Source organism: Eleutherodactylus coqui, chromosome 4, assembly GCF_035609145.1.
Source record: "Eleutherodactylus coqui strain aEleCoq1 chromosome 4, aEleCoq1.hap1, whole genome shotgun sequence".
Taxonomy (NCBI): domain Eukaryota; kingdom Metazoa; phylum Chordata; class Amphibia; order Anura; family Eleutherodactylidae; genus Eleutherodactylus; species Eleutherodactylus coqui.
Window position 1 is genome coordinate 151,121,173 of NC_089840.1, and position 14,395 is coordinate 151,135,567.

The 14,395-nt window shown below is 44.4% G+C and overlaps 1 protein-coding gene across 7 annotated transcripts in view; it reads left to right on the forward strand.

Annotated features, from left to right (window-relative positions):
* Positions 1–14,395, forward strand: part of NAV1 (neuron navigator 1) — a 274,215-nt gene that overhangs the window by 181,965 nt on the left and 77,855 nt on the right. For all 7 annotated transcript variants that reach the window (XM_066600314.1, XM_066600316.1, XM_066600318.1 and 4 more), the window contains 7 exons: positions 644–822; positions 988–1,150; positions 1,247–1,397; positions 9,709–9,803; positions 9,970–10,065; positions 10,158–10,323; positions 10,405–10,640. In XM_066600314.1, the coding sequence (XP_066456411.1) occupies positions 644–822; positions 988–1,150; positions 1,247–1,397; positions 9,709–9,803; positions 9,970–10,065; positions 10,158–10,323; positions 10,405–10,640 (1,086 nt within the window). The remainder of the gene's footprint in view (positions 1–643; positions 823–987; positions 1,151–1,246; positions 1,398–9,708; positions 9,804–9,969; positions 10,066–10,157; positions 10,324–10,404; positions 10,641–14,395) is intronic.

Consider the following 14,395-nt stretch of genomic DNA (forward strand, 5'->3'; position numbering starts at 1 on the left):
ACAGAGCCTGACCGACGGAAGAACAACAAAGTTAGGGCTCTTGGAAGGGGAGGACAAAAAGAACAAAATGAGAATACAACTAAGCCGTTATTATCTCAGACACAACTCGGCAGTCCTGATAGAAGACATTGACCTACCGCCACCACAGAAATCCGGTGCACGGAAGGACCTGTGGTGACGTCACTGCTGTGGGAGGAGCCATTGTGCAGTTTGGTGGAAAGTACTGTACACTGGACAAGCCAACAGCAGCCACCAGGACCTGTGATGACGTCAGTCATGTGATCACGTGTCGATGGAGTCAGGGATCACATGACTAGGGGCTAATCACTGTATCCAGAAGTCTGCTGAACTGGTGATGTCTGAAAATCTGCATGGATGTACCATGTAGTAGAACTGTATGTGTGATGTGTGTGGATCATAATGGATGTACCATGTAGCATAGCTACCAGAAACACTGGTACCATAATTTCCTAATAATTACTAGTATGTCTTTATAATAAGCCATGAGTAACAGTAATGCAGATCATATTTGCTCACTAGTATCTTCTAATGGTTATATAAAATTCTTAAACTATTTATTGTAAAATCATAATAAAGTGTTTGATATGTATTTATATGAATGTCACTCTATTGATATTTATAGTTGCGAAGCTCATTTAATAAAGCATTCAATATGAAAAAAGGACCCAAGTCGGCCACTTCCTACTCTGATATTGAAGAAATGGCAACTCCTGATTCATCTGCGCCAACATCACCCAAACAACACCATAGACCACCTGGTCCCGAGTCGCCTTCCTTGCATTCCTCGCCTTCATCTTCCGTGTATGTATCTTACAGTCTTTTATCTTCCGTTCGAATCTATTAAACAATTTTTCAATAACTCTTTTGAAAATATTTTTTAAAAATCGTCATTTATGTAGCACCTAAATATTGCTTGTTCCGAAGGAGCACGTACAAACAATATCCAACTCTTTCATGGTTATGTAGTATATTTGAAGCTCAAGAAGGAGAAGAGCCAGAAAAGAGAGAGGTGTCTGAATTGCGTTCAGAATTGTGGGAGAAAGAGATGAAACTGACAGACATTCGCCTGGAAGCACTTAATTCTGCCCACCAACTAGAGCAGCTCAGAGAGACTATGCACAACATGCAGGTAACTTGCATACACATAAAATACTATAGTAATTAGCTTTATGCAGCCATGTTCCCTTTCTGGCTTACTTTTCCTTGTTTTGGCGTTTCTCATCAGCTGGAAGTTGACCTGTTGAAGGCAGAAAATGACCGTTTAAAGGTGGTACCTCCTTCAGCGCTCACAAGCAATAACCCTTCTTCTTCTCCACGACGTTCCTTAGCACTGACTCTAACACAGTCCTTAGGAATCTCTGCGGCATCGGACACAGGTAATGCAACGCATAGGTCAGCAATGTTATTGGACAAGTAGCACCACATTACTATAGTCCTGCGGTTGCTGCTCTATCCACTGTGTGTAATTTGTAGCTGCAGTAATACTTTTCTATATAATCCCACATTCACATGGCTTGATGTGGTTGCCAACTAAGTCACCAAAACCTTTTACCCGCAGCAGTAGTTGTAGCAGCAACAAGTTAGACTGCAGGCAGAAAACAGAATAGCAAGTGCTAGGGCCAGGCTTATATGGGAAGTCAGAAGTGGGGCTAATTATGCAATCAAGGCAAGGAGTTTGAAAAGTGTCATGTCAGAATCAGTATTCAAACAACAAATGCAGGGTCCACATAGGGGAACCCAAAAACTTTCACAGGATGTTTCAGTGGGAGATAACGCCCACAAGCAAATCACTCAAATTTCTAGCTCACTGCAGAGTTATTGTTAGAAATGGGAATAGAATGGGCTCCGTGAGGACTAGACTATCAATATGGTACCCAAAGTAGACTCTCAGTTGGAATGACTTTGCTGTGTCATAGCTATAATAATGTAGAGAGGTTGTCTAATTGATTGACACTGTGCCACAGCTCAGCCAAGTGGAGAGTTGTACCTCACAGGACTTGCATTGGCAAAAAGTGGTGAGGCCCTAACCTGAGGTGAAGTGTTTGCTGCTTTGGTGCAAAGAAACAGGAGGACGTGTGCAGTCTGTGCCTGTAGTCGTGCCTGTAATCGTATCTGTGTATTTAGTTGTGCTGGTAGCTATGCCTGTAGTTGTGCCTGTGTCTATGGTCGTGTCTGTGTGTTTAGTCGTGCCTGTGTCTGTAGTCGTGTCTGTGTGTTTAGTCGTGCCTATAACTGTGCTCGTAGCTAAGCCTGTAGTTGTGCCTGTGTCTATAGTCATGTCTGTGTGTTGAGTCGTGCCTGCATCTGTAGTCGTGTCTGTGTGTTCAGTCGTGCCTGTAGCTGTGTCTGTAGTCGTGTCTGTGTGTTTAGTCATGCCTGTGGCTGTACCTGTAGTCATGCCTGTGCCCGTAGTTTTGCCTGTAGCCGTGTCTGTAGTAGTGTCTGTGTGTTTAGTTGTGCCTGTAGCCATGCCTGTAGCTTTGCCTGTGTCTGTAGTTGTGTCTGTGTGTTTAGTCGTGCCTGTAGCTCTGCCTGTGTCTGTAGTCGTGTCTGTGTGTTTAGTCATACCTGTAGCTGTACCTGTAGTCATGCCTGTGCCTGTAGCCGTGTCTGTAGTATTGTCTGTGTGGTTAGTCGTGCCCGTAGCTGTGTCTGTAGTAGTGTCTTTGTGTTTAGTCGTGCCTGTAGTTGTGCCTGTAGCTGTACCTATAGCTGTACTTGTAGCTGTGTCTGTAGTTGTGACTGTGTGTTTAGTTTTGCCTGTAGGGGTGCTTCTAGTCATGTCTGATGCTCCTCCCTGATCCTGCCTGTGCAGACTTCAGTCTGTTTTCTGACTACCTCTTATCTAATTACTGCCTCCCTGACCTCCAGCCTGAGGCGGATGTGATTGACATATGAGGACTTGTATATTTTATTCCACGCTGATTTTATGCCTGTGTGTGTCAGTAGAATGAAAAATCAGTTTTTACCTTCTGGATGTTTGAGTTATTACTGCACAATATTTTGCTTTCATTGCATAGTTGCAGTAAAGACTAGTTGTAGAGTGGTTGCTGCAGCTGATCTCATTGGCTGATGCTCAGTAGTCTCTCACATTTGAAAAGACTCAAACTAGTCTTCCTGAAGTATGGCGAAAGTACCTCTCGGCTATATAGCCCTCACTGCCCCTATTATACCACAAGCCGTTTTCTGAAGTGCCAACTCAATTCACCTGGTTTATGCCTCAAATGCAAGAACTTCCCTGGAGCAATCTTGTACTTGTTCATTTCTGTCCTGAGATTATCTGCTTCTAGACCCAGAGGACGACCTTTGTGTTCTTCATAAGACCTTTCTGACTGAAATCCTTTAAGAGACTTGGTACATTTTGTAAATTCTTCCCTTCCGCTTAATATGTTTATCTTCATCAAAACTGTTCTAACAAGTTTCCCAAAATCTGGCATTAATGGATTTGTCCACTGATACAGGCAATAACGCAATACTGTACCTCCAGCCCACGCCTTCTACGTATAAGCTGTATTTTTATGGCTGCATTTACTAAACTAAAATACAAGCATATTTTGTTGTTTAGCGCTGGGTGCTCTGCTGTGTGACATCAGCCCTTCACTACTGCAAACCAGCGCCAATCATCTGTCTATCACCATCACCATCTCTTCATCCTATCTGTAGCTTGTGTATCTATCGTCTACTACCTAAGCCTGGTGCTACTACTCGGCATTATGGCCCCTGTTTTGTAGTCACATTCAACTCCCATCTTTCCTCTACTGCCTGTATTCAATCACTTGTACACTCAAGGCTCCTGCACCTCAAAAACATCTCCAGAATGCGCCCCATTCTTATGGTGGCAACAACAAAAATTCTTATTGTTGCCCTAATTCTCATTTTCACCTTGACTACTTAACTCATTACTAATCAGTCTTTCCCACACTAAACTCCTCAGCCAGGCTTATCCTTTTGTCCATGCGCTACTTGACGCCTCTTCTCTGTATTAGTCACTGCGCTGGTTGCCTTACCACTTTCATTCATAAAGCTCTCCACAGTGCTGCACCACCATATACTACCAGCCTCCTCATGCTGTGTGTTCTGCTATTACTCTTACACCAAGTTCCTCCATAATCCAAAACGTCCCACTCCCATATCCAAGATTTTTCCGGGGCTACACTAGTTGTCTGGAATGTGTTACCCCAGACACTCGGGTTAATTCCCAACAATGTTAACCCCTTCACGACACAGCCCTTTTTTCCCCCCATTTTCGTTTTTGAATTCCTCCGTTAAAAAAATCATAACTGCTTTATTTATCCATTGACGTCGCTGTATGAAGGCTTGTCTTTTGCGGGATGAGTTGTAGTTTTTAATGGTGCTATTAAAAGTACCGTATAATGTACTGAAAAACTTTTTAAAAATTCTAAGTGGAGTAAAATGAAAAAAAAAACAACATTCCGCCATCCTTCAGTGCATCTTGCTCTTACGGTGCACAAACTGCAACAAAAACGACATGATAACTTTATTCTACGGGTCAGTACGATTGCTACGATACCAAACTTGTCTAGTTTTCTTTTACTATACTACTCTTTTTTTTTTTCAAAGACATTTAATTTTTTTCAATTATTCATCTTGTGCGTGCAATAACGTTTTTATTTTTCCGTCAACGTAGCTCAGCAAGGGCTCATTTTTTGCGGGATGTCCTGTATTTTTCGTTAGTACTAATTTGGAATACCGTATATACCGGCATATAAGACGACTTTTGAACCCCGAAAAATCTGCTCTGAAGTCGGGGGTCGTCTTATACGCCGGTAATACAAAAAAAAGAAAGTGTCAAAAATTAAAAAATCATTACTCACCTCCCCCAGCGTTCTGCGGCGCTGCTGCAGGCTGTCGCTCCCTCCTGGTCCCCGGCAGAGCATTGCTTTCTGGATGCAGGGCTTGAAATCCCCGCCTCCTGAAAGCTAATACTGTGATTGGCTAACACACGCTGTCAGCCAATCACAGCCATTGAATGACATCATTGAATGACTGTGATTGGCTGAAGGCGCACGTGTGTTAGCCAATCACAGCCATTCAATGATGTCATTCAATGGCTGTGATTGGCTGACAGCCCTGCATCCAGAAAGCAATGCTCTGCCGGGGACCAGGAGGGAGTGACAGTCTACAGCAGCGCCGCAGAACGCCGGGGAAGGTGAGTAATGATTTTTTTTTTTTTGCTCCACTGTATTCCTGGCGTATAAGGTGACAGTTGGGGGGTCGTCTTATACGCCGGAATATACAGTATATACGACTTTTTGATCGCTTTTTATTGCGTTTTTCTGGGAGACGGGGTGACTGAAAAAGTGCATTTCTGGCGTTCTTTTTTTTTTTTGGACGATGTTCACCATGCGGGGAAAATAATGCGCTACTTTGATAGATTGGACTTTTACGGACGCGGCAATACCAAATATGTATTTTTATTTAATGATTTAGATTTTTTAAGTACAGATATGGCAAAAGGGGGGTGATTTAAACTTTTTTTTTTTTACAAATAAAAAAACTTTATTGATCTTTTTTTTAACTTAGCTTTTAAGTCCCCCTGGGGGACTACAATACGCGATGCTTTGATCGCTCCTGCAGTATGACGTAATGCTTCATACTGCATTCTGACAGGCAGCCTATCAAGCCACCCCACGGGGATGGCTTGATAGGCAGCCTCTCAAGGCAGCCCTGGGGCCTTTCAGAAGGCCCCCGGCAGCCATGACACCTGCCCGGCTCCCCCTATCTGACCACAGGGGGGCGGTACGAGAATTGCCACGGCATTTAAAGGGTTAATAGCTGCGAACGGCTGATCGTGGCTATTGCCCGCGGGTGTCAGCTGTACTAAACAGCTGACGCCCGCGCTGTATGCAGAGAGGTCGACCCGCGACCTCTCTGCATACATACCCCGATGCTCGAGGACATAAATGTACGTCCTGGAGCGGGAAGGGGTTAAGCCGGCCCTAAAAATGCTCCTTTATAAGGATGTCTGTCACATTCCTTTCATATTTCATAACTTAATTCTTCGTTTACCCCTCTACATTGTCCCCCCAGCACTTGAGCCCCAGCATCCTACAGTATCTCCAACACGCTATGCACCCCAGGTCACTTCAAAGCTGGCATACAACAGGAACTGATGTCTTATTTAGGGTCCAGCTGATATTGTTCGAATGAGAGAGTGACATCACCATTAGCCCGTTCGCTCTTGCACAGCCCATTTATACTGGCAGATACATAGTTGGCTCATTCGAACAAGAATTGTTCAGTCTTTCACAGTTGCTGTGTAAGTGATGAGACGGACAGAACGAACGTTGCTTAAACTGAACGATTATTGAATGAACCAACGATGGTTTTAATGCTTGCAGAACCTGAACAGCGAATGAAAAGTAAACAATTAGCTTTAGGTGTACTGTCTGTGTACTGTCTATGTAGCTGTACAGAACTATTACTCTTGTATCACCCCTCTTTCCTCATAGATTGTAAGTTCTTGCGAGTGATGACCCATTTATACGTAATGTTTGTTGCTCAAAAATAATTCAAACAAACAAAAGTGCAAGATAATCCTTACATCTAAACGCGAAGCCACCGCGCACTTTTCGCTCACTTTTTGTTTGCTTCAGCCAGCATAAAAAATGCTGGTTTGCTGACTTATTGCTCTGTGTTTTACATAGAATGTGAGGCGCTGAGCGAGAAGTGAGTGGTGGTCTGTCTATGTAAACACTCTGCACGAGCGCAAGCAATTAACGGCGATGTCACCGACTCGTGCGCTTGTTTAAACAAGAATTGTCCCGTGTAAAAGAGGCATAAAGCCCTCGCTCCCATTATTGTTAGTGTCCTGCTGTGTGTGACAGCTGATTTTGTCTGTACATACACCCCATGCATTGTGAAGTGCTGCGGTATATATTGGTGCCATGTAACAATCATTATGTAACCTTTCTTCTTCCTTCTGTACTTGTTAACCACTTGTTTGTGTAAATCCTGTCTGCATATAAGGCAAGGCTCATAGTATTGTTCATTATCTTCCAAACTCCAGACTTGTATTTGCTTTGTTATTTATGCTCTGAATATTTAATGCTGTATATGAATCCTAATAAATTGGATTTTGTTAAAAAAAAAAGATACTAACTCTACACCAGTAGTCTAGAGACCCTATTAGTGATTACAGTACAGTTAAATCTAGTGATTCACAGTTGATATCTTCTCTAGTTGTAGTCGTTCACTTTTTCCTTCTTTTCCATCAAGCCCAGACCGCCATGAAGATTTCTTCCAGCTTTGACTTGTGTCTGCAGTTTGCTGATATCTTTGGTTCCTTTTCCAAATTCCTCATTTTCCTTTCTACCTTTTCCTAACCTGTACTAACTCCCCATCCTCCTGCTATTCTCAATTTTGTGCCTATTTCTTCTCCACTTGCTTATGTTCCTGTACCTAGTGTGTTGTACGATGCCCCTAAATGCTATACAGTACTTCAGAAATAATGTTGTCACAACTATAGCTTCCAAAAATATGGCCACACAGACAGCACCTCTGTGCACAATAGTGCCAGACAGTGTACCATACAATTTAGCTCACAAAGATTTTATTGGATTTTCTTTTGAGCAATACAAAGCGGACCTGACCAAAGTGATACTACAACACCATAATAAATAAGAGGCCATTACTGGTGTAGCAGAAATAGCATATAGTCCATATTTAGCTGTCTTATCATAAATAACAATAAAAGGCGCAAGAAAATATTTTTTCAGCATCTAAAAATAAGGATGAGCATCCAGTATACATATTACAGAAAATGAAATAACTCTCATAACGGACCCCATAAAGCCTTACAATAAAACAAGAGGCATAGACTCACTAGAGGTTGGGAGGAAAGGAGTGGAACAGGGGAAAGGTATATGTCCTGGGGGGTGGAATAGGATGAGATGTAGCAAAGATTTTACGTAAACCAATGGTGGAATTTTCATCCTACCTCAGACTCTTACTGGAGGGAGGAGAAGAAACATAAGTGGGTTGACTAGTGGCTTCCAATAGATTCTGGGCTCAGATGGTGGGTTTCCACAGCCGCATAGTAAGCGAGTATTGGTACCACAAACAGGTTCTCTCCCATGAAATTAAATAGGAGCTTCACCTGCAATACTGACCTGGTCCACTGCAATACTGGCAGCTCTTTTTGCTTCCTGCGCTGGATGTAGTGACAGCTGCACCAGGAATCAGCTGATCAGTGGGGATCCCCGTTGATCATCTATTGATAACCTATCCTGAGAAAGATGGATCTTATTGTGCTTCCTGGCATCCAGGATCACACAAGGAGAGCCATCTCAATGCATGTTGGGTATCTGCCTATTACAATGATTTACTTAAGCTTATGTTCGTGAATATTAATAAGTAAACCTCCAGAAATGGTTGGGTCTGGGAGAGTTCTGGGAATGCACACACAGCCTTCTGAAAAGAGTCAAGCTGCAGTGAGCGCTCTATTTGCCAGAGGGCACTTCAGAGATGGGATTGGGCAAGTACGAGACACCACTCCCTGGACTCCCCATCACAGAAATATAAGAGCAGTAATATAGCTGATGACAGATCTTTTTTAATTTTGAAGCCTTACACCAACCCAAACTTGTTGAGAACACAATACATATTGGAGAGCAATGTGAGGGAGGAAGAAACTAATAATAAAACTAATAGTCATCTGCAAATAGAGTGCATTTGTGTTCCTGGCTTCCAATACAAATGTTTCCACCTAAAATTATAAGTGACCCTCTCCTTACCCTGATCCCACGCCTGGTGCTGTTCTGTTCTATTGCTTCACCACAGGGCTGAATGCTGTGTAATGTCCTCCATACTGCTGCCGCTTTTAGTTTTATCGTAGATAGAGTAAGGCCGCCTTTACACATGCAGGATTCTGCAGCGTTTATAGTACAAGGCAAGTGGATGAGATTTAGCAAATCCCCTTTACACGTGGCGGAGTTTTTCTGCTGTGGAAACGCCAGAGGTTTAAAAAACATTGCAGATAAAGAATCCCCAGCATGTCTATTTATGTTGTGCTAACTGCAATGAAATGCAGTGAATTTTTGCCATAAAAATCAATGGCGAACATAAAAGATCCGCAAATACACTTTTGTTGCAGATTATGAAGCATTTCTGCTGCGGAAACACACTAAATCTGGTTGGAAATCTGCATTTGTTGATGTTTGGTAATCACATTTGCCAGTGTGACCTCCGTGCAGGAACTACCGGATCACAGAAACACAACACATTCCGCAGGGGAAATCTGCATCTAAAAACACATATACAAAATCCACAACAAATTCCATAAAGCTCGTATACTCTGGTCATCTGAAGAAATGCAACAGGATTCCCACAGCTCAGGCGTTGTGTGTGACGGTCGCCTTAGGGAAGCAGGATGTACTGTGTATGAGAGACATCATAGCCGGTAGTCTTCACCACCTTTGGAGCTAAGTGCAGGGATAACTGATGGTATAGAGCCTACAGAGGAGGAAATGCAGAGAGAAATGCAGGATAAAGGCCAGAATTAGTGTTCTCCCGCATATAATCACACACAACAGCAGATTCTAGTACCACCTGAGATTACAGGGATCCTTAAACCCCAACTGCTGGGAAGCCTTGATTGTGTACAGATATGAATGCTCCCATATGTCTTGTATTACTTGGACTTCTCACACAATGTGCCTCTTACAGATCTTTCTCCAATGGACGGTGTAAACAGTTCTCTTCAGCGGGAAGTTACACTACGTACTGTAGTCAGAGTGCCCCCACAGCACATTATTAAAGGTGTAAGTCTATCAAATTAACCTAAATAAGAAATAACATTTGTGTTAAAGTAGAAATATACTTATTTATTGCATGTATGAGGAGAGAAAACCAATCCTTGTGAAATAACAAGATGAACAGCCTAATAATTCATGTCTGGTTCACTTTATTAGTCTGATTATATTTCAGGACCTGAAGCAGCAGGAGTTCTTTTTGGGATACGTAAAAATTAGTAATAAAGCTGATTGGAAGAGTCTGGATGATGCCGTCTGCCAAGTCTTTCAGGTCACTTTCTGTTTTCACGGTTACTTAGTTTTCATCAGACACTAAATAATAAGACCTTTTAATTCTGATGTATCGTATATCTTTCCTTGTAGGATTATGTCAGTCAGGTGGACCCCGGAGCTACTTTGGGTCTCGGGAGGGACTCTGTGAGTGGATACAACCTGGGCCATGTGAAGAGGGATCTGGATACACAGGCTTCCGATACATTCGCTTCCAGAAACCTGCGCAGCACTACAAATATTATTTTACACTTAAAAGGTTGGGTAACAAGTTTACCGATAGTTGGTGGTTTGTTTGCTTTTCATACTCAAAAACTGATATTTGGACTTTTTTACTTAGGTCTGAAGGAAAGATGCGTTGATCTCCTTGTATTTGAGTCCCTTATCCCTAAACCAATGCTTCAGCACTACGTTAGCTTGTTGCTTAAGCATCGACGGCTGCTGTTGTCTGGTCCAAGTGGGACAGGAAAAAGCTTCCTGGCACATAGACTAGCTGAATATTTGGTGGAAAGATCAGGGCGAGAGGTGACTGAAGGCATTGTTAATGCTTACAACATGCATCAGCAGTCTTGCAAGGTTGGTACATTTCTTCCCTATGCCAATGTATGTTTCTTTAATTGGGCATATTGGAAGCAGGTTGTATAGTGCTGGTTTTCTGATGCTTGCAGATAACTGCCCATTGTATTTGACTATATTGTATACACAGAAGGAATGATTTTCAGACTTTCACAAGCATTAGTTTTTCTATGCTGCCATTGAACAACTGTTAATCAAAAAGCAAAATTTAAATAGGTTTTCTGAGATAACTTTTATGTTAAAAAAGTGCTTCCCCATGGCCAAAAGATATAGTAAAAAGCTGACACCTCTCCCTGCAAGTCCCCTGCCAACGGCTCAGGGTGTCCTCGCTGATGAGTTGTTTACAAGTGGCAGTAACCTGTGTATGGGACGTCACAGGCCACCAATGCCAGACCGCAGCACCCGATTACATACAAAGTCTGTAAGCAGGATGTTCTAGAGCAGGAGAAGCAGAGCAGACTGATACATCGTCTTATGGGAAACTTGTAATTCTGGGCTTACGAGTCCCATGGGTGGATATAATCAGCGATTGACTGTTATTTCTACCTGTAAACACCGATTAAATTACCCATTTACATTTGGGTTTTTTACTCTTTAACATTTCTGCATTTTTTTCCCCAAGTGTCTATATTAAAAACACTCTGAAATGTGGCAATTTTCATTTAGCCACTGAGCCTTTGGAGCAGCAGGCAACATAACTGCTAGCATAATCATGTAAACTAAACTGGATACAAAAATATACAATTAGAACATAAAAATGGATTCAAAATAAGTATGTTTTCAGTATATACTCACAATAGTCAAAGAGGTAGGCCTCCTGCAGACGGCCGTGTCGGATCCCGCTGCGAGAATTCTTGCAGCAGGATGCAAGCCGTGCCCCTGCAGTGACCCGCGGCTTACCTTCTCCTGGCATCTTCTCCGCTCAGGTATGTGAGTATAGAACAGTGATGGGCAACCTTTTGAGCTCGGTGTGTCAAAATTCGCCAAAAAACCTAGCATAACTCGGGTGGTGTGTCACTTCAGGGAAAAAAGCCATAAATTTGCGATATTTATAGTTTAAATAACAAAAATGTATAATTGTAATATGTAATTGTATTTAATAAACCCAAAACACCCATAGCACAGGCCCTCGCCTCTCCCAGCCTCCCCCTCACTTATCTTAGTAATGATGAGCCTCCAGCAGTGACAGTGCCTCCCACAGCAGCCCCCAGCAGTGACAGTGGCCCCCCACAGAGGCTCCCAGCAGTGACAGTGGCCCCCACAGCGTCCCCCAGCAGTGACAGTGACCCCCACAGCACCCCCCAGCAGTGACAGGACCACCCCCTACTCCTGGAAGCTCCGCTCCTCCTCTGCCCGGCGCGCCGCTAGCAGCGATGATCTCCGGCACACTGTGTGATGTCAGTGTGCTGCCCGACGCCTTCCACCCCGAACGCTCTCGCAGAACCAAATAGTAGGAGACGTTGGGACGGGGGAAGAGGATCCCAGCCGCACACTGATATCACAGGGTGAGCGTCCGCGTGTCAGCGACTATGGTTATGTGTGTTAGGGCTGACACGCGTGTCATAGGTTCGCCATCACGGGTATAGGACATTCCGCGATTTGTTTACCGCACGAGTTTTCACGCGGTCAAATCGTTCCCGCCTGCAAAGGATTGCATTATCTAATGCAATCCTATGGCAGCAGGCACGGGCGGGAATTTCCACCTGTGTGCAGGAGGCCGTAAGTGGCCTGTGTCATTCAACATAATATCAGCCAGACAGGAACAAGTTGCAAAGTAAACAATTCACTGTTATTTCCCGCTGGATTTCCGCCACTGAAAGTTTGCATAGGAGTGCATTACAATATGCACTCCTATGCAGGCGGCCGCGGTTTGGCCGCGCGAAATGTTGCGCGGCAAACAAACCGCGTCATGTCCTATTTTTGTGCGGGGCTCGCAGAGCCTCGCACAGAAACGTCACTCACCCGGCCGCTGGCTCCGGTCTGTGCATGCGCCGGCAGCCGGCACATGAAAGAGCCGGGGCCGCCAGGCGCGAGTGAGTACGCGCTCGTCCCTGCAGGCACTCGGGTCGGGTCCCGCGGCGAGGATTCTCGCCGCCGGATCCGACCCGCTCATCTGCAGGCGGCCTTACAGTAGTAAAATGGTGCCAATCCTCATCTACATGTTGCTGGTACTGATTTGCAAATTATACGATTCGAAAAACGTTTGAATACCCAACATTGATGGTGCCTTGAAATATTCATTTTCTGTGCTTTCAGACATTTTTTTTACCATGCATAAAATAAAAAATTTATTTTATGCACTTTTTTCTTTTTTTTTTTTTTTACACATTATTTTACTTTTACATGATCGCCGTTATCCATTGGATAACGGTGATCATGTGACCGGGAACTGCATACAGCTGGGAGCAGGGAGTTTTTAAATTTCCCGGCCTTCTGCACGTTACGTACTTGCACACGTGCGCAGACGCCGGTGTCAGGTCTTGGAAGACCAGAATGCCGCAGAAGGCGTGAGGGGAGCTGAAACTTTAACTTTTTTTTACTTTGTATTCACTTTATGGTTTAAGATTAGAGATGAGCGAACACCAAAATGTTCGGGTGTTCGTTATTCGGAACGAACTTCCCGCGATGTTCGAGGGTTCGTTTCGAACAACGAACCCCATTGAAGTCAATGGGCGACCAGAGCATTTTTGTATTTCGCCGATGCTCGCTAAGGTTTTCATGTGTGAAAATCTGGGCAATTCAAGAAAGTGATGGGAATGACACAGAAACGGATAGGGCAGGCGAGGGGCTACATGTTGGGCTGCATCTCAAGTTCACAGGTCCCACTATTAAGCCACAATACCGGCAAGAGTGGGCCCCCCCCCCTCCCAACAACTTTTACTTCTGAAAAGCCCTCATTAGCATGGCATACCTTTGCTAAGCACCACACTAGCTACAACAAAGCACAATCACTGCCTGCATGACACTCCGCTGCCACTTCTCCTGGGTTACATGCTGACCAACCGCCCCCCCTCCCCCCCACAGCGCACACCAAAGTGTCCCTGCGCAGCCTTCAGCTGCCCTCATGCCACGCCACACTCATGTCTATTTAGAAGTGCGTCTGCCATGAGGAGGAACCGCAGGCACACACTGCAGAGGGTTGGCACGGCTAGGCAGCGACCCTCTTTAAAAGGGGCGGGGCGATAGCCCACAATGCTGTACAGAAGCAATGAGAAATAGAATCCTGTGCCACCGCCATCAGGAGCTGCACACGTAGGCATAGCAATGGGGAACCTATGTGCCACACACTATTCATTCTGTCAAGGTGTCTGCATGCCCCAGTCAGACCGCGTTTTTTAATTCATAGACACAGGCAGGTACAACTCCCTATTGTGAAGTCCCTGTGGACCGACAGCATGGGTGGCTCCCTGGAACCCACCGGCGGTACATAAAAATATCCCATTGCATTGCCCAACACAGCTGAGGTAGTAATGTCGTGCGTAATACAGGTGGGCTTCGGCCCACACTGCATGCCCCAGTCAGACTGGGGTTCTTTACAAGTGTACAGATGTATTAAAAACTCCGTGTGCACCTACAGCATGGGTGGCTCCCTGGAACCCACCGGCGGTACATAGAAATATCCCATTGCATTGCCCAACACAGCTGAGGTAGTAATGTCGTGCGTAATAGAGGTGGGCTTCGGCCCACACTGCATGCCCCAGTCTGACTGGGGTTCTTTACAAGTGGACACATGTAGGTTACACTCCCTGTGGACC